We start from the raw sequence: 20,479 nt of genomic DNA on the forward strand, positions 1-20,479 counted from the left end.
ACTTGAGCTCCTCCTAACCATAAAGATTCTTATCCGCATGTTAAATTTGGCTTACCCTTTTAACTATGAAACAGTTTCCATATTTTAGTTTGCAGATGGTCACATTTGGCCAGGAAGCTAGGGGAAAAAATGTTATTTGTATTTTATCTCCAAACATTGACAGATGACTTTCCAAAATGTGCCTTTAGTGCAAACAACATAGCAATTGAAATTTCTATATGGAGTCCATTGTGCTTTTATCAGATCAGTATTGGAATGGTTGTCAGTAATATTGTTAGAGTTTAATGGTACTAAATGTGATTTCTCTCTCTCTAAAATCCTGTTTTGTAGCCACCCCTTGTGAAGACTCAGACAGTTACTATCTCTGATGTGTCGAACACTGTGAAAAGTGAAATTCCAACGAAAGAAGTTCCTATTGTCCATACAGAGACCAAGACTATAACTTATGAAGCTGCACAGGTAGGCTGTTTCATAATCTGGTGGAACAGTTTTATTGTAGTGTAAATAGTCTCAGTGAAAATTAGAAAATTTGATTTCAATGGGACAAGCTTACCTGAGAGGAGCTTAACAGGTTTAAATTGTTGTGAGAAATACCACTGTTGATACCAGTGCTTTCTGCACCAAACACAAACATAAATACATATCTGGGAAGTCTGATCGGGCTTGAGTTTTCAGACTTTTGTACATATATGTATGGCATCTAGGCTTTCCCTCTTTGCTGCGGAAGAGTGGTGTAATGCTGTTTTCCCCCTGCATCGATCACAATGAGTAGAGCTTCCCAAACTATATGAGGATTATGCCCACTGTGCTTGCACAATAGCCACAACACTCATGGAAGGCACAAAGAAAGGGAAGAAAATGTGCGTTAATAGGGGAGGCTGCAGTGGTCAAAGACAGCTATTTGAACCTGAACCTTTAGATTGAACTTGAACCTTTAGACCTTTACAATCTTTACATCAATTTTAAAACATATTACATTAATTCCAAAGCAAGAATGCAGCCCCAATAAAACTTTCTAGAAGTTTTGATACTCCAACTTTAGGAGAAATTTCCCTTTAGGAGAAATTTAATGAGAGAGATACTTCCTACCTAGTGGATATTGACTTTCTGGGGAGAAGTATCAAAACTGAAAGTAGCTTGTGGCTTCTGAGCATGTAGTTTTCATCCTCATGCATTCATTATAACTTGTGTGAGCATATATATATGCCAAGTTTTGTGTCTGTTTTGCTTTCCCTATACAGTCATACCTCGTGTTGCTGTAGGTTCATGTTGCGTCTTTTTGGCTTGCGAACGCGGCAAACCCGGAAGTGTATACTTCCGGGTTTCGACGCATGCACAGAAGCATTCTTCGCGCTTCACACATGCCTAGAAGCGCTCTATTGTCCTCTGTGCTTGCTTAGAAGTGCCGCTCTAGTTGCGGACTTTTCAGGGTGCGAACGGCACCCCGGAACGGATCGTGTCTGCAACTAGAGGTACCACTGTATACAATACCATGTTCCCCAAAGTGAACTAGTATCAGTGTCAGAATTCACTCTGACAAGGCTTCATGTTTTCTGCAGGCCACAATGAAGTGTGTAATGCACCTCCTTGTCAGTTTTTGATGGAAGTTTTGATTTATTGCTACCCGAGGCTGTAGAGAAGATCTGAGTCCTATGACCAGCTCACTTTAACCCTGCCACCTAGGGCAGGCTAATAAGACTCAGATTATTGTATCACTGTGGGAAAGTGTTCCAATTTGAAAAGTCCCTGAATGGGGGAGGGAGGAACCTACCAACTTGGACTGAGCAGTACTGACAGGTTGGTTGAGTGGTTGATGGTGGCAGAGTTGCAGGAACTCTTAGGAGAAACCAATTTGAAAGAGTAAGTCCAGTTGGTTCAGGGCAGATTTGGGGATTTCAGCCTCTTTTGTTGCCCCTCATGGATTATCTGAAAGGGAAAGTGTGGTCCGGCACATTCTTTTTGATGTTCCATACAACAGACCATCATATCCTTTGGGGGCAGCTTAATCAGTTAGGAGTTGGAGGCACTGCTCTGGAGTGGTTCTTCTCCTACATGATTGGTCAGAATTGGAAGATAGCAGTGGGTGACTATTGCTCAACCCTTTGGGGATTTATATTGTGGCAAAGCAAAAAGTTCCATCTGTGATCTCTTCCGTTTTTTAGTATCTGTACACAGATACTTCAGGCAATCATTCAGCAGCTTTGGAGTATCTTAAGTATGACACCCTGCTTTATCCCCCCCCCTCGAATCCAGGAGTAGCCAGGTCTTCCCTGTTCATCTTAATGAACCAGCCTCTACTGGGTTAGAGAGTTATTCATGAGGCTTCACTCCCCTTAGAGTAGCAAATATCCAGCATAGGAATTCTGCTTAACCTTGCTTTGCTCCTTGATCTCAGGTGGCAGTCATGATGAGGAACACTCTTTTTAATCATTTAGCTTGGTGAGCTGACTACACCCTTTTTTCTCTTACAAGGATTTTACTTCAGTCACCCATGCTTTGTTTCCATTTAGATTATTGCAATGTTCTTACTTATCGCTGCCTTTTGAAGTCTGGTTGGAATTCAGCTGGCACTGAATGTGGTAGCTTCCATATTAAATGAGGGAGGCCCCAGACAGTGTAGAACTCCAGTCCTGGCTTCACAGCATGGATTGCCTATTTGTTTCAGGCCAGTTCAGCATGTTGGTTCTGACTTTTAGAGCCTTCATGCTTTAGGAACTAATTTCTCTAATGTATTTCTCTAATCTCTGCATTCCACCTGCTGAAATAAGGTTAGCAACAACACAGGGTAAGGCTTTCTCAGTGGCAACGTTTTCTATATGAAATACACTTCTTCAGAAGAACTGCTTGGATCTATCCTTTTTATTTTTCTGTCTGCATGTTAAAAAACGTTTTTCATTTTTAAATGCATTTCCCATTTGGCTGGTGAATGTAGTATGCAACATTTTTTTTCCTCTTGGGGTTTCTTTAGGAGGAATGTTGGGATATGAATTTAATTTTTTTTAATTAGCCCTTTTTAGTTTTAATGCTTTTGAACTTTTGAGTGAAACATTTTGGTAGGGCCTTTTGACAGAGAATGGCGTTTATCACCTGGCACATGTCCAAATTCTGTTCCTAAATAGCTGGTATAGAGCTTAGCTATCCACTAAATTTTAAATTCTAAATTTTAAAATTATCTGCATTTGTAGAGGTTGATATGTTTTGAATATAGCTTCACATTATAAAAATCCCTCTCAACGTCATGTATAAGTAGGTTTTGGTCAGCTCTGGCATGGAGGTTTGCTGGCTGAGTTAAAAGAATTTCTGTGCTATTTTGTGCCAACCATACAAGGAATAGCCACACATTCTAGAGCTGACTCCACCTGAGAGATGCTTAAAATGTCCTCATCACATTTGAATATGTTGAAACCTTGGAAATTCTGTGGTATCTGTTGGATGCTGCTTCCACCTAGTGGACACTCCGAAGGTATTGCATTCAGTAAGTTTCACAAACCTTTGTAAAATATTAATTAATATGTAATTCTAACGAACAAGTACATGAGCAGATATCTCACTGTGGCACAAATATGTTTAAAGGCAGACTAAGAAATATTGGTGGTGTTCTTCCAGTCTGAGATGGCAAACCAGGGGAAACATCCATTTGCTGAAGGAACCTGTGCATAGCTAATTTTTTCAGTCTAATCTGTCATGGTGACCCTTGGAAGTTTTTTTATTGTTAGACTACACATAAACACGCACACACACTATCAAGGTCATTGTTTGTAGTTAGTTTTTACTAAAGAAAAAAAAAGAGCTCTCTTTTTTAGCATAGGAACAAACACCTGGGTTTTTAAAGCTTTCTTTCCCCCTTCAAAAAGAGGTAACCACCTGCCCCAATACATACTATGGCTATCCTCTCTGAGCCAAGTCTCCTCTTTTACTTCATTATGTTTGTGTGGCTATCCAACTCCAGAAGCAGGATTGAGGCTCAAACTACCATTGTGGCAACAAGGAAGTAACACTGAGGGTGCTACAAGTTTTGTCAAACAGCTCACTAACCAGATTCTGAGGAAACAAAGCATTATTGTTCAGCAGGTATTAAACCTTGGTGTTGAATTAAGATGTAGGGTTTTTTTTAGTTTGTTTCTTCACAGCAGCATCACTGTTTGGATGGGGCTTAGATGTTCTGACACATTAGGCACATATGAGTTTTGACGCACCTTGCTCTGCATAAGCTTTCTTTGTACCTAAAAATGCTTGAAATGTTGCTCTGTACTACCAAAACATATTTAATGTAGTTATCTAGCCCTTTTTATTGAAAGACTAGTTCACTTTGGAAATGTGACTGGAAAGTGTGCCTTCTCTGGGGACTTTTTGTATCACATTACCTGAGGACTAAGAGAAAGGGCAAAAAAGAGTGGCAAAAACCTGGAGAAATTCTTACCTTAGCAGTTTTGTCCAGTTCCTAACCCATGCAACATGGAAAGCATAGTATCTGAATTAGAGACCAGAGCTGACAATGGGTTATATTGTTGTACCAGACATTTTGCTCCGTCCCAGTTAGCTGAGCTGAACACAAAAGTATGATGATGAGGACATTCAGGCTTATCGCTTGCTGGTGGGCTTCATGGCCAGCTGCCATGGATTTAGCTATTGTCTGTGCAACAGGTCCAATATGAAAAGTAATTCACTTCATTGTTGAATCTTGGACAGCTTGCCACCTTCTGAGTAAAGGTGGCCCCATTTGGATTTGCCTGGACCTGGAAGTATTCAGTATCACCCAGTGGCAAATACCCCATTTTGGAGCAAGCTGCTCAAGAGGATGCTGCTGGTGGTCCAGCTTCAGGCATCTTCGGAAGAGACTGAATATCTGGATGCATTTCTGTCCAGCTTCTGGCCTGGTCATGGCAATGAAACTGCCTTGCTTGCCCTGGTTGATGACACTTGTTGGAAGATAGATGGGCAGCGGGGGAGTATGGCCCTTCTTGTTCTCCTTCCTGTTCTCAGTGGCTTTCCATACCATTGATCATGCTGTCTTTCTGTAATGGCTCAAGGCGGGTGGGGGCACTATACTTTTGTGGTTCTGCTCCTACCTACAGGGTTGTTTCCAGAAAGTAGTCATGGGGGACACTGTTCGGTGCCATGGGAGCTTTCCTGTTGTGTCCTGCAGGGTTTTGTCTTATTTAAGATCTCAGTGAAGCTGCTGGGAGTTGTCATCAGGAGTTGTGGAGTGAATTGCCCTCAATATGTAGATGGCACAGAGCTCTCTCTCACACACACACCTGAATCAAAGGAGGCAGCTGAGGTGCTAGACAAGTGTTTGTGGGGTGTGACAGGCTGAGTGGGGGGCCAACAAATTGAACAAATTAAAAGTGAATCCTGAAAAGAGAGGTGTTATGAGTTCCAAGTTCTTGAACCTAGGTGGTGGGAAAACTTCCACTTCTAGATGGGATTGCACTACCAGGAGCAGGTTCATAGCTTGCAGGTTCTGCTGGATTCAACATTGTTACTGAAGGCCCGGGTGGCCTTTGCGGCTAGGAGTTCCAGCTACGTTTGCTTCTGCAGCTAGGGCCCCTTTTAGATAGAGTTTACTTGACTACAGTATTCTGTGCTCTGGTTGCTTCTGGATTATTGCAATGAGTTCTACATAGGGCTGCCTGTGAAGATGACTTGGAAACTTCAGCTGGTCTAAAATGCAGCAGCCAGTTTATTCGCTGTGGTTGCCTTTGGAACTCATATAAACCCCTGCTGTAAAACAGCTGCACTGCTTTCCAGTTTGTTTCTGGATTCAATTCAGGATGCCCACACCAGTGTTTAGAGCCCTAAACACCTTAACCCCCAAATATCTGAGAGATAACCTCCTTCCCTACAGACCCTGTTGGGGGTTAAGATCTTCAGAGAGTGCCCTGCTGGTAGTTCCACCATCCATTCTCTGCGGCGGCCCCTAAGCTGTGGAATTCCCTTCTCCCAGAGATGTTTCGTTTGGTGAAAGGTGAAGATGCACCTCGTTGCCTTCACCTTTGACAGCTGAGACATGTGTTTTCAGGACCCACCTGATTCCTGTGGCTGCATTTGGTTCTAACTGTTTTTAATACCAAATTTTTAATTCTTGTGATTTGCTGGTGAGTAAGTCCTCCTGATCCCACAGAAGGTGCAAAGGAGAGCGTGAAAACCCAATGCTTCTTCACTAAGGCTTGCCATAGCTAATTCATGTAGTGCTAAATTATGGTTTAATGTTTTGTGTGAAGAAAACCCTTAGTTGCAATCCTGTGCCGCATTGATGCAGATTTGACTAGTAACATTAAATTATTGCAAATTTACCAACAGCCTTCTGGCTCATTACACTTTGCCGTTGTAGCCTTCTCTGCTGAACAAACAACTCTCTCTAGGTGAGCAAGGAGATAATTTATACTTGTTATGTATCTCTGCCATAGACTGATGATGGCAGTGGGGATTTAGACCCTGGAGTTCTGCTAAGTGCTCAGACCATCACTTCAGAGACCACCAGCAGCACTACCACTACCCAGATTACAAAGGTAAAATACAATAGTCTCAAGTGTGTGACCTCACTGATAAGCTATTTGCGTTGACAGGGAATGAGTTGTACAAACTCTAGTCTCTGTCTGTCTTTGGGTGACCCCTCTCTAATGGGATTGGCAGTTTGTGGCACATCAGAGTTTTACTGACTGTAGGGCTCATGTCTGCTTCCTTTTACTTGTCCTGTCAGTACTCTAGATGTGACACAGTCACCACTGATGCTTCACTTTAAGGTTTCAATCTAGGACAAATGGTATTCAGAATACTGTTGAACAGGATTTTCCCTACCATTTCCAGCTTCTTTCCAATGGTATGGAAAGAAGCTGATGGAAACGAATCTCATTAAACATACATAACCTACCCTTTTCCCTAACGTGGAACTCAAGGCAGCATACATACTGTCCTCAGATGGTCTCCTATCCAGACACTGACCAGACCCACCTGGATCTTTCTAGCTTGGAGAAATGCATACTAACCCCACTTTGAACATCTTTCAACACGGAAGTCTTTTCCCAAGCTAGGTACACAGGTGTTTCCAATTTGGGAGCTATTCACAGGAGGTTCAATGTTGTTAAAGTAATAAGTGGGTAGCTACCCTGAGAAGAGACCATTAGCTAACATTATCTGGGACACAGGATTCATTTGAAATAACCAATAGAGCAAGCTCAGCACACTGTTGTTGGCAAAAGAAATGGTGTTTAGCCATATGTGTCTAGCATATTCTCTCTGCTGGGGCTAGCCTACATTAAAGGACCCATTATGTTTTAGAAATCAAGGTCAGAGATTGCTGAGAAACACAAATTGCCACTAGAGATTGCCAAGAAGCACAGATTACTACTGACCTTTGTACACTAGATGATAGTACTAAAACAGAAAGCCATCTCCAATACCAAGTCATTCTAAAGCACAACAAATATATTTAGATAAGGCTTCAGTCATTATGTGGTCCCCCCCATAGAAGCTGCTTCACTTTGCTTTCATACTCCACTGTCCCTCAAGATGGCTGTAATACTGGAATGTTCATATGGTTCAACCAACCTGATTGTGTTAACGAGTCTATATGGATTTCAGATCACTAATGTGGAAAGTGGCTTTCAAACATTGTAGCTATTAGGTGCAGTGATACCATGTGGAAATAATTCCAGATAGTCTTCACAATATGTGGCAAGCTTTACTACTTGGTGGAGATCTCTCCAGATGCATCACTTGTGAAAATGTGTGGCAGAAAAATATATATGCCACGTGTGTTGCAATACAGTTGACCCAAACGAACATGTAGTAGAGCAGCCAAATACAAGATAGTCATTATTTTTACCTCTTGTTTGCAGATGCACTCTCCTCCAGCACCAATGTTACTGCTACTTGTTAGAAAAGCACCAAAGCTGAGGGCATCAAAGCTGCAGTAAGCTTTTTCTTGAAGGCAGCCACCAGAAAGAATTCAAAGGCAGCTTTGTTTAAACGAAATGTTTTGAGGGATGATGTGACTGACAGTTTAATGGTTCCCTAATCTCAGTTATCCTCAATCCCATTAACTTGACCCTGGAAGGGAAATCCTGGTCCATGTTCCAGAAAGAATGCTTTAATGTTCATTGTCACCATCCTGTACATTACTCATTCTAGAATAGTTGCCACTCTTGCAACTTAAGTGATGTCTACAATCTTTATGAGTATGAAAGCTGGTTTCACTTAGAGAAGTATCACCACCCCACTTCTCTGACATTATTTGCCCAGAACCCTGTGGATTCAGCCAGCTCTTTATTTGGGGCTTTACTTCTAATTAGGTTTAACTGAGTAATTGCCTCTACCTTTATACCATTGCTCTTTGGTAGGGCAAGTTCACATATTACTTAAGGGAAGGGGCAGGAATAACATAATGAGCACCATTCTTTCCTAAGGCTTGAAAACATGTAAACCAGTAAAGTGAACAAGGTCTTTTGTTTCAAGTTCCTTTGAGTTAATGAATAGTCTAACTTCTCTTTTCCTTGTCATTGATGTTGCCATCATTTTTCTTTATAAAGGTTTTTCTTATTTTGGCTCATCTAATCTTTCCTGCTCTCAGTGCAAGATCTAAGTGCTGTTCTGACCATTCATACTTGAAGATATGTGTCTAAATGGAAATTCCTCCATCTCTTTTTTGCATTCTTAGGATGTCAGCCGAGAAAAGTAATTTCTGAAACAATTTTATTTTGGTCTCTTAGAGAGCCCCTCACTGGACAACCTCTCCAATAATAGGAAGATAAGCAACTGTTTGTGTAACTTAGCTTAAAAGAGGATTCCATAAACACTGTTGGATTAAAGGATGGCTTTCTCCACAGTTTATCCTCCAAAGTACTGGATATTTATAGGTCCATGTCTTCCTCCTAAGGGGAATTTATATTTAATGTTTAGGTGTTGCATGGTTTCACTTAATAATGGAGAAGTATTCTTGTGTTAACCCAGATAAAGGCATTTCAGCATGTTTATTAATAATAATAATAATAATAATAATAATAATAATACCCCACCTATCTGGGCAGCTTCCAACACATTTAAAAACATAATAAAACATCAACCATTAATAGCAACAATCTGATCCAATATTAAAAAGACACAACAACTTTTAAATTAAACAACTTATATCAAAAAAGCAATATTCAATCATCCATTGAAATCTAATAGTAAACAGTAAAATTAAGCATCAGCATATAATAAAAGTTTATGCTTATCAATTACAATAAAGAATTACTAATCTATAATCAATAAAATAGTGAATCACAGTGCATAAAATACCACAAAACATACAAAAAGACATTAAAAGGATCAAATTGATACACAATCTAAGGTTTCCTGGGCTCCATTTCATTTGGACTAACAGAGTGATAAGGTGAATAAATTTGCCAGGTTAGGATGATGAGATTATGAAGGAATTGTGCTGTTAAGCATTTCTGTTCATCTTCCACAGCATTCCTTCAATGACTAGGTTTGTTGCTTATACACCTTTACCTCTCTTTGTTTTTGTACCAGTTCTCCTGGTGTATAAGCAGTGTGTGTTTGAATCTAAGAGTTTTCTGCTAGCATGAATTTGGTTGAAAGTGGAACTGTGACCTTCAGTCAAGTAGATAAAGTTTATTTTTAAAAAGAACTAAAGACGCATCTCAATCATTCAGTGGATTTTTTAAAGTATCATTTTTAATACAAGTATTTGCAAGCACCATCTTAAGGTGAATTCCCCTCTTCTTTCTCAATCAGGAATTGATGCTTGCTGTAACATTATCTAAAAGAAAGATTGCAGAATCTAAAAACAAAATGTTTTTAAAACATGCTTTTTCATAAAAACTGTTGCTTTTATTCATATGTATGTGTAGTCAAACAACTAAAACACATACAATGAATCCACTATGATTTCTCTAATTGGGTGGTAGTCTGAGTAGAAAGGCAAATGTTAGTAGGACTGTTTCGGATGTTACTTTCCCCCATGTAGATGTGAGCATTCATCCTATCAGACCATAGGACAAAAACTTTTTTTCTACAGTGGTGCCCCGCAAGACGAATGCCTCGCTAAACGAAAAACCCGCAAGACAAAAGGGTTTTCCGATTTTTAGCAGCTTCGCAAGACGAATTTCCCTATGGGCTTGCTTCACAAGACGAAAGCCCATAGGGAAATCTCCGGGGACAGCGGGGAAGCGCAGCGCGCCTTCTCCTCTGTTCCCGGACCTGTCCTGAAGGCTTGCGGTGGGAGGTCCGGGAACAGAGGAGAAGGCGCGCAGCTCTGAAGAAGCTCTGAAGAAGAGCGCCCCTCGCGCGGGGCAGCAGGCTGCTATCCGCAGCTTGGAGAGCCCTGCGGGGAAGTCCTGCAGGGCTCCCCAAGCTGCAGGTGTCTGCCCCGCGCGAGGGGCGCTCTGCTTCAGAGCGCCCCGCGCGCCGGGCAGCAGGCTGCTATCCGCAGCCTAGGCAGCCCTGTGGGAACTCTTCTGAAGGCTGGCGGCGGGAGAAGGCCTTTTCTTCTCACCGCCAGCCTTCAGAAGGCTGTTCTGAAGGCTGGCGGTGGGGAGAAAAGTCCTTCCCCCCCTGTCAGCCTTCAGAGGAGGTCCGGGGACAGACCTGGTCTGAAGGCGGTCTCCCTAGGAACGCATTAATTGATTTTCAATGCATTCCTATGGGAAACCGTGCTTCGCAAGACAAAAAACTCGCAAGAAGAAAAAACTTGCGGAACGAATTAATTTCGTCTTGCGAGGCACCACTGTAGTTTCTTTTTTTTGTACTTGCTCTTTGTCTTTCCTCTCCCTCTCTCTTTCTCTTAATATGGAATTAGCTTTTTATGCAAAAACTGAATAGGGAAAGGAGGAAACAAAGATGTATATCTTTACATTGACTAAAAAGGTCAGTTATTAAGTGGACACACAAAGTTTGTGTCTGATATAGCTCTGCAAGATCTAAGTGCGGTTCTAACTATTCATACATTGAAGATACGTGTCTATATGGAAATTCATCCATTTCTTTTTATTTTTTTTTTTGCATTGTTAGGATATCAGCAGAGAAAAGTAATTTCTGAAACAATTTATTTTGATGTCCTTTATGTATTATTACGAGTCCTGTAGTCTGCTTTTCTTAGGAGCCAGTATAGTCCTGAATGTTAGCTTTGGATCAAAGGAGTCTAGCCCAGGCTAGAGTGGAATCTAAAATGTCTCCATTTTAGATCCCTGTTTTGAAAAAAAAAGGAGATAGTGTCCCTGAGAGTTTGGTCACTATTGTGGGTTTGAACAAGCTAAGAATTGTGTAAAACGCAGCTACCATTGGGAGCCATATAAGCACAACAAACCTGTGATAGCAGTTATCACACACTCCATTCACATTTCTCACTATGGCCTGATTCACATGTCTTGCTAAGCTAAACCATGGCTTAGCATAAGCATGTGGACTTCTGGAAGGAAATTGCAGCTTCTTTGCTCCTTCTCAGCCATTCTGCTGCTGTGCTGAGTTGAGCCGAGTGACAGCTTGGTATAGAGTATCATTAGAAATTGGGATTGTGGTTTATGTCTCTTCAAACTAAGCATGAGCTGTAACCAAAGCTATTGCTTATGGCTCATGGTTTGCCTGGAAGAGTTAAGCCATGAGCCAGGGTTCAGATGACACTAAACCAAACCATGGCTTAGCTCAGCACAGTTCATCAGCAGAAGAATGACCAGGAAGGAGTGAAACAACTGCAGTCTCTTCTCCAGGAGCCCCTGTTCTCTTATGTTCACCATGATGTGCAAACCAGGCCTGTGACAGCAGTAGGAAAATCATTTGCATCTCTATTAAGCTTACAATCATAGGAATTTGGTTGTCAAAGAGTGATATGCATCTAATCTAGATGTAATTATGAACCATTCCTGCTGACTTGACCTTTTGGTTGCTCTGATTGATTAACTAGGCTTGTTTTTCTCTTTAAAACTATTTTTTTAACATTTTCGCATTGTTTCATTGTAAGCTGTTTGTTCTCTCGTAGACTGTGAAAGGTGGAATTTCAGAAACACGAATTGAAAAAAGAATTGTCATCACAGGAGATGCAGACATTGATCATGATCAAGTAAGACTATTCTGAGTATTGTTTCTGGCACTTTTATCAATGGAGCAGTTGGCAGATCAAATATGCAAGATATATTGCATGACCTTTGGGGTCTCCAGAGGGATTTATTTGAAAGTTCACCCATAATAAGATTCTAGCCAAATTCTGAACTCTACCAACCTTTATTCCATAGCTTTCATCCTGTACTGAAGAGTCACTGCATTATCCTGGCCTTTGACATCTGAAATACATTTTTAAGACCTTCCCTATTTTTTTGTATTGTAAACTGTTTTAACTGGTTTAAATATCATATTTTTATATTGAAAGCTGCCCTGTGACCTTGCGGTGGGTCAGAAAAAGAACCCAATAAATAAGCAACAACCGTGTTGCCCTAAATTGATCCAAAAATGTTTTCCTTAATGATAGGTTGCAAGCCTTCATTACTATATGGAAATTAGTTGGTAAAGTTAGATCATGATAGGAAGCAAAATGTTGTTGCCCTAAACTCGATTCAAGATAGTTTGTTCTTTGTGGAATCTTTCTTCAGGTTCTGGTACAGGCCATCAGAGAAGCAAAGGAGCAACACCCAGACATGTCTGTGACCAAGGTGGTGGTCCACCAGGAGACTGAGATTGCAGAATAAATAGCAAGACCAGCTACATATATTATCAGGTAGTTTTCATTTTTCCTTTCTTTCTTTTTTTTTTTTTTTTGTTAGCACTGCTGCATCTTGAAGCATGGCAAGGTTTTCACCTAAGTCACAACTGAAGGTTGTTTATTTCCAGCAGTTTTCAAGGAAAGCCTTTTCAAAACTTGTACTTGGTACATTTTGACTCTGTCCTTGCAGGACTTTTAACAGGGAAGGCTCAGCAGCTGGTAGATGAGGGGCCAGGTCTGTACTTTTAATTCCTGTTTTGTAGGTCAACACTCCAGCCCCAATATATGACAAAGTGCTTCCATGTGCAAGAGGTCAGCCTGGCTGTGGTTGTAACTTTTCAAATCTGCTTGAAAGTTAGCTGCCACTAAGACTAGAGAAATGACACTAAATGCGTAGACTTAAATAGGCTGGGCCTGCACAACATAAAGCCCACAGGGACAATGTGTAACTTCAGCTTTTGTAGCCTTCTAGGGCTTGCTCTCAAACCATTACATGTGGCCCATAAGCCACAAAGTGATTAAGTGAAGGTTTTGCTTAAAGAGCTCATGTGCTGTTACAGTTGTTGCTAGAAGAAGTTCACAGGGTCAGAGGTCTGTCCCACAATTGCCGTGACATTGCAACGGATGCTAATGAAAGTTCCACAGTACTTCCTTCTCCATATGCTGTCATGTATCTTTTAAATACATCACAAGTGTCTGCATTTTACTACCATGGATAGTTAATATGGTATGAGTGCATGGGCAGTTAATGGACCTCTCAGTTGTTTGAGTTTGCAGTCTTGCTGTAGACTTAACTGCGATTTTGTGTGCCTCTTGCAAGCTAACTGCTTTTTGTGGAACTGAACTCTGAACTCCCTTAGTCCACAAACAGTCACATACCACCCACATGTAATTTTGAACCTCCATGCTTGGTAGTTGGATCCTGAATTTAGGAGGGAGAGCCCCATCCTTTTAGCAACCTTTCCAACCTTGGGCTATTCAGTGTGGCGAGAGCCCTCTCCACAAGTCTTGACACTGCTTGCTCAGGTTTCCCGCTGGGTGTTCCCCTTATGTGTTGGGTACATTGCCAACATTCAAAGAATGTTAACTTGAGAACTGCACAGCTTTGCCAACTTTATTCCACCAGTGAAATTCAGCTTACTCTGTCTAGTCACTTTTGATTGGCTGCAGCAGAGCTTATTAAATCTGAGTGAACAGGAACTAGGCACTTGTAGAAAGAGGCCTCCTAATGCTACATATTCACAGAGCAGAATGCTCAGGTTTGAGGTATGCATTAATACACCCAAAAAGGTGTGTGCATGTGTGCATATGGCGATGGGCAGGAAGATACAGACAATTTACCAGCAAATGTTTCAGAATTTCAGACTTGTTTTCTACTGATTGGTAATTTAGCATAAATTTGTGTTTCCCTAGGCGATGTCTGTTTCTGTCTGCGAAGGCCACCCGACATATACCAGCAAAACTGCAAGGAAGCTACCTTGGAGCACCATGACCTCAAACTTGCCAGATTTACTCTCAGTCAAACATTCTATCATTTATTACTAGGAAGTTGTGCTTTTTGATGTTTACTTCGGATTCTCCTTAACACAGTGGATCCTTTTTGATTATCATTTTTATATTGTGACCGACAGTATGCCATACTTTTCACAGTACTGATTTTTTTGCTTTTTACAGTTTTGCAATCCCCCACCCCACTTTTTGCATTTTTGCATTTCCTTTCCCACCACCTTTTCTGGATCTGTATTATGAAGTCAGAGGCCCACACAACAAGAACATGTAGAGCTTATCAAAAGTGATTGCCTTTGATTGAACTGCATTGCCCTTCCTCCTCCTTTTCCTCCTCAAGAAGTTTGCATTCTCACATAACTTTGAACATGTTATAGTGTGGGGGTCTCAGTGACCTAGAAGTGACCCCTCTTGCCTGAGTAGTCAGGAAAACACTTGTTCAATGCTTTGTCTTGGCTCTTGTGGATCTGAGATATATTCAGAGTTTCCTAATCACAGCTATTTTATATATGCCAGGCGCAAATGTGCCTGCCCTCTTTTCCTCTGGATTTTCCTTGCTTTTTGTTGGTTTGTCAGCCCCTTAGATGCTCGAATATAGCAGGGGGTTGTGGTATTTGCACAGGTATTTCAGTAGTAGTCTAGATTCAGAAATGATGGAAATTGCTTCACCTTTTATACTGTGAATTCTAGAGGTTTTAATCAATTGTGACAAGGCACCATGTTTTTCCAGCTCTCTCCTTTTTTCTTTTTTGCACTCCTTGGAATACTAAATCTCTTGTAAATTCACTCTCCTATTTCCCCCCTCTTTTTGTTCTCCTTTAAATTAAGCCTATTAGAATTGTGTGTTTAAGAGGTGTGGGCTCTACACGCTATGAAATAGGCTGTAATTTATAACAATAGGATGGGGTGTTCATTTTTTTTCTTTTTTCTCCTTCCCAATTGTTTGTGTTTTGATTTTTGTGGTTTTGGTAGCATAGTTTTAAAATCATATTGGTTTTTAAAGCACTATTTAAACTTGGCACACTGGTAACATATCACAGGAAGGGATAAATGAAGCACAAGTCATCCCTTAGAGACAATCCAGCATTCCTAAATCTGTATTCTTTAAGCAGGCAATTACAAAGGCATCATCAGTATTGTAGATTGTTTCCAATGATTGCTGTTAAAAACTAAGCCTGTACATGTTGCAAGTCACTTAATGCTCCTTATAAGACAATATAATAATTTGTAGTTCTTCTTGTGCACAGTCCATAGAGCATACTACTGTTGCACCTCCTTCCTTTGAGTCATTGAGGTCATACAAAACTTATTGCGTAAGGCTGCTGAAATGAATGGTGGATGCTGCATTGCTACCATGCTAAATGAAATAACAAACCCCAGGATTGGCTGCAGTTCTCAGGATCTTAACCTAGGTGTGTTCTGATTGGCTATCACTAGAGAATGTTGAATGCCATTAAAAAAAGGATCCAAATCAGAACAAGAGCAGATTTAAGTTAGTTTTTCTCTGTGTGGGTTTGTTTCTACCCCAAATAACTCTTTCTCCTGATGACTTTAAAAGTACACTTGTAAAACAAATCTCGTGAAAGGTAGTTGGTATCAGTACTCTTAACTGGGAAGCAGTTTCATTTCCTTTAAATGTTTTCCCCACGTAGGAAGAATGAGAGGATTCCAAATTGGGATGCAACATGTTCTTCACAAATAAAATGAACTTCCTCTCCATGCTTAGTTGAAAGATTTCCTTGGCAACACTAAAAACTGCAGGCTTGTTCTTTCCTTCCAGCAGCATGTAAAAGTTCTGTAGAATTATGAGTGATGTTTTTTCTGAGAGGTATGAAGTTGAAATTCTTTTGAGTGCACCACCTAATAGCTAAGGGTTATTCTAGCATTTAAGTGAAGAGGAATGCCTTCTGCTGTTTAAAGAAAGTTTACAGAAAACAAGGAAACACATTGAAAAGAATCTGATTTCAGTGAAAACGAGCAGTTGTATGGAAGCTATATTATCATACTGCATGTCTACTTTTCCCCTCAGTTTTGAGTAGGTTTCAGTTAGGGAGTTAATACAGTCTTATTTAGAGTTTGAAAGCATTATGGACATGTAAGAGTTTAGCACTGCTCAATCAGCTTTGCTCCAATGTGCTCTGGGGTCCCATCAGCCACAACAAGCCTTCAGTGGTTGCCATCTGATGCACTTAGCTGTGAGTAAAGCCCAACTGGAAACAATAGACTTCCTTCCAAGTGAACAAACTCGGGCTGTAACACTATTTGTGGGTTTCTATATGCTCTTCTCTTTACAAATAGAACTAATGGGCTACCTTCCTAAAAATCTTAGACTGAACTTTTAAAAATAAAAATAAAAAATCAACCCATAGCACTTAAAAATGTATTTATTGTGGAAGACAATTTTGGTTGTGTCACTTTCTCTAGCGCATAATTCTTCTGCAGCTTCCTTTTCCTTTGCTATTAAAAGCTTTAAGCACCAGCTATAAAATAGTTCCATAATTCTAAAGAAGGCATCTTTATCAAATCTCGAACCTTACTACAATTGCAGCACTGTTACACATTTATTAATGGAATTATTGCTTTTTCAATATGTTATTTGAAGGTATGTCTTGTCCTTCTTTGAGCTGTCACTCAGCATGATTTTTAACTTTTTGTATCCTGTGGCTAACTAGCTGGTGAAGTCCTGTTCTATTTTAAAACTCTACTTTCAGACACTTCTTTTGCATGAAGTTTGGATTTCCCATTAAACAGGAATTTACTCTTATCTAATCAGGGGCATGCTTCTCAGATTGTCCCTTCTCCTGACCACTGACCTACCTATTGCTTTTCCAGTATATTGCTTTTCCTGCCTTGTGTGCAGAAACCTCATCCAGCAGATATGTTGTCCCTCCCCACCAGTTTTGCGCATAAGGTGTGTTTAAGTGGGGGTGATTCCAACTTTCCATACAACCCAATTCTCTCCTGTCCTATATGGACATCTGATGTTAGCTTCTTTTGCACATCCCCGTCTTCCCCTTCAAGGTGCAAATATTTAGCATTGCTTAAAAATCCACTCAAATCTCAATCATTCAGAATCACAAGGGAAGAAAGTAAGTGTGAGAAACAATCCTGGGAGGAGACAATATAAATGCAACTGGGCCGACAGGTAAATTGCTAAGTAAATAACTCATTGAGGGTCACCCAAGTTTCTTTTTGAAATAGTTTTTTTTAATCCATCACAGACCCTCTTGGTAAAAGTCTTAAGGCATTTAGGACTAACAGCCTTAGGTGATGGAAGTTGGTCTTGCTTTGTCTGATGACTAGTAAGCTTTTCGTTTCCAACAGAAGATCACCTACCTTCCTTTAGGTTCATTCAAGACTGTACGTACTCTGCGCAAAACAGAAGAAAAAAGTCTGCACTGAAGTAACCCAATTCTGTGGCAAGAAATGCTGAATTCTGCTACTTGTATAAATTATGCAAATCAAGCAGATTCATATTACTTTTGTGCCATGTATTTTGCTATTTACTCCCACACTATATCATTTCTGCTTCTGATCATTGTAGGGAGAGAAGCACAATGCTTTTACAAGGTACTCCCTTCAACAATTCCCCCGGTTTCTAGATTTCAGCAGACATCACCTGTACACTTGTAAACTTAGCGTTCATAAGTACAGAAGCTTGCTTTTTTAAAAAAATACATTATTATTGGGCTTCTTAGAAAGCTAAATCACAACATAACCCCCCCCCCCAGCCTTCAATATGCTCCCTTTGCTATAGGGAAAACTTTTCTTTAGCATATGGGCTTAAAGCCACTGACATGGTTACCTGTGGTAAGGAAGGAACACCAGGCAGAGAGTACCCTTTGTCAATAGACAAAGTTGGTTCTTTTCCATTTCAGGCTGCTTATGTGCCATAAGTAACCCACATACGCATGGGCAAATAGACCAGTGGAAACAAAACAAATTTCTTTTGAACTATTTGCTGAGCTGGCTTACCTTTTCAAGCTGGGTGCTGTGAAGGCCACTTAGAACCAGGATGATTAACTGGTGGCCCTTTAGATGCTGTTGGACTCCAACTCCCATCAGCCCTAACCAGCATAGCCAGCGCTCCTGGGAATGGTAGTCCAGCAACTTCTGGAGGGCCACAGGTTCTCTATCCCTCACTTAGGACTAAGATACCAGAGATGCATCCCTCTGATTTATCTGCCACCAACATGGGGAATTGCTATTTCTTGTGAGTAGGCTTTTGGCACCCTCAAATCCACCACCATCACATTAATTGCCTGTAGAATAAATTTGGTTTCTAGAGGTCTTCGGAATTCCTGGGGGGCCAGTGCTACCATTAGGGCAGTAAACGAAATATGGTCTATTTATTTATAATGTTGAGATGGCAATATGTTCCCAGTAACTTCCTCCCTCATCTATGAGATTATCCGGAAACTGTCTTAACTGTATAGTAAATGAAAGCTATTTATGTATGAATGTGTGTACAGAAGGAAGGGCAGCAGGATGGTAATCTATACTGACCAAACTGGGAACAAAAATTGCAGCTTCACTTGCCAGACAGAAGTGGGCAGCCAGCAATTAAAAGTTTTCTGGGTTTTATTTGGGGGAGTGTTCATAAACTGTGCTTTGCCATTTTCCTATAATGGACAATTAAATATTTGTGTTCTGACGGGGTTTTTGTTGTTTTTTTACACATTCAGTCACAAATTATTTCACTGCAGATATGAAGGAGCTTTGTAAAAATTTTAAGACAATGGTGAATTGTATAGAATAGCCGATTATTACTTTCTTTGGGGGTGAGGGATAGGAACAGAGGGGGTGGGGAAGCAAATCTTTATAGCTTAAGTAGCTGTTATTTTGAACTTTTGTAGTCAAAGGGAAAGTAGATGTAGCATTTAGACGTGTTCAATCTTGCTACTTGTATTGCATTTTTTCAATAAATTTTCAAATAAAAGATGGCATTTCTGGTTCTCCTTTGAAGCTCTACTTTTCCAGCACATTCTGAACTCATATATTGTTGCATCTTAATTATTTTATCTGCACATACAGCTTGAGCAGGGGTGTTTGTTGATAGCACTGATATCTCCAATTTCTTGGTCAGCATGGTAGATTTAAGATCTTTCATGGTATAATATATTTAAGTTTTAAAATAAATGTTGCTTGGAGACATTTTAGGTAACAAGCAACTAATAATTTTATAAATAATAATAATAAATACCGGTAAATGAGTAGTACCACTGCATGATGCCACAGGTCATGCAGTAGTATCAGTCATCATTTCTGCAGCTGCATAATAATATGAGAAACCTGCTGCTGGATTCGTCCAAAGGCCCATCTTGTCCAGCATCCTGTTCCCACAGTGGCCAACCAGATGACCAGGGGAAACTTGCAAGCGGAACCTGAGCGCAATAGTGCTCTCCCAGTTGCTGCAGTTGAAAATGATTGTTTTAAGAATCTCACTCCCTTTAGCAATCATTGTTGAATGATGTTTCCTGCGCAGACATCAGATTTCATGCACGACCCTGAATGCTGCACATTGGTTCAGTGTTATACACAGCAGGGCCACCTGGGGGAGCACACTGCAAAGTTTGGATCTATCAAACAGGATGCTATGGTTCTTTGCAAACCTGGAAAAGTGCACATGTCTCCTCTCCATAGTGTAAAGGGCTCCTCTTGGAGAGCTAAAGCACACCACAATCTAGAGAAACTTCTGTTTTGAAGTCTTTGTTTCCTCATTTTGTCTCTTAACTTTTTGGTGATGCTTTGTCAGGCTTTTTCTCCTAGATTCAAGGGGACAGTTGTTAATGCAGCCTGCAAATTATCCTCAGCATCTGGGAGAAATCTACATGGTTCACTGAAGCCACCAAGCACCTGATTCTGAAGCCATCTTTTCTCCCCCTTAACTCAGCAATGTTAATGTTTTTCCTTCATCTCAGCAGGACAGATGTTGAAGAATACTGAAAGAAATAGGGACTGCTTATTTGTCCCATGTCTGGAATGAAAATCAATTCATGCAAAGGGTTTCCTTTGCATTGAAAGGATTGTGGTGAAATAATGTATTAGCAACACAAAGTAATAATTATGTAAAATATTTAAGGTATGCAGTTTTGGCATAGCAGACTGATAATAGCTTTGGGCAGAATGTGAACTGCAGCTGAATGAAAATATTGCTGCATGCAATGAATGCAGGATGGAAAGGAAAGCAGCACCTTCTTACATATGTACTGAGCAGTGAGTCCGGTCAGACTGAATTTTTGTCACCCAATGAGTCTAGTGTAGGGCAGCAATGTG

The 20,479-nt window shown here is 40.5% G+C and overlaps 1 protein-coding gene across 28 annotated transcripts in view; it reads left to right on the top strand.

The window, feature by feature from the left end:
• Positions 1-19,146, top strand: part of EPB41 (erythrocyte membrane protein band 4.1) — a 93,661-nt gene extending 74,515 nt beyond the window's left edge. For 26 of the 28 annotated variants that reach the window (XM_081920548.1, XM_081920547.1, XM_081920549.1 and 23 more), the window contains 5 exons: positions 331-459; positions 6,411-6,512; positions 11,981-12,061; positions 12,588-12,712; positions 14,111-19,146. In XM_081920548.1, the coding sequence (XP_081776674.1) occupies positions 331-459; positions 6,411-6,512; positions 11,981-12,061; positions 12,588-12,683 (408 nt within the window). In that variant the 3' untranslated portion in view covers positions 12,684-12,712; positions 14,111-19,146. The remainder of the gene's footprint in view (positions 1-330; positions 460-6,410; positions 6,513-11,980; positions 12,062-12,587; positions 12,713-14,110) is intronic. The other 2 variants (XM_081920551.1, XM_081920535.1) reach the window with 1 other exon arrangement.
• Positions 19,147-20,479: the final 1,333 nt, after the last annotated feature.

Source organism: Podarcis melisellensis (assembly GCF_964234715.1).
Source record: "Podarcis melisellensis genome assembly, chromosome: 8".
Taxonomy (NCBI): Eukaryota; Metazoa; Chordata; class Lepidosauria; order Squamata; family Lacertidae; genus Podarcis; species Podarcis melisellensis.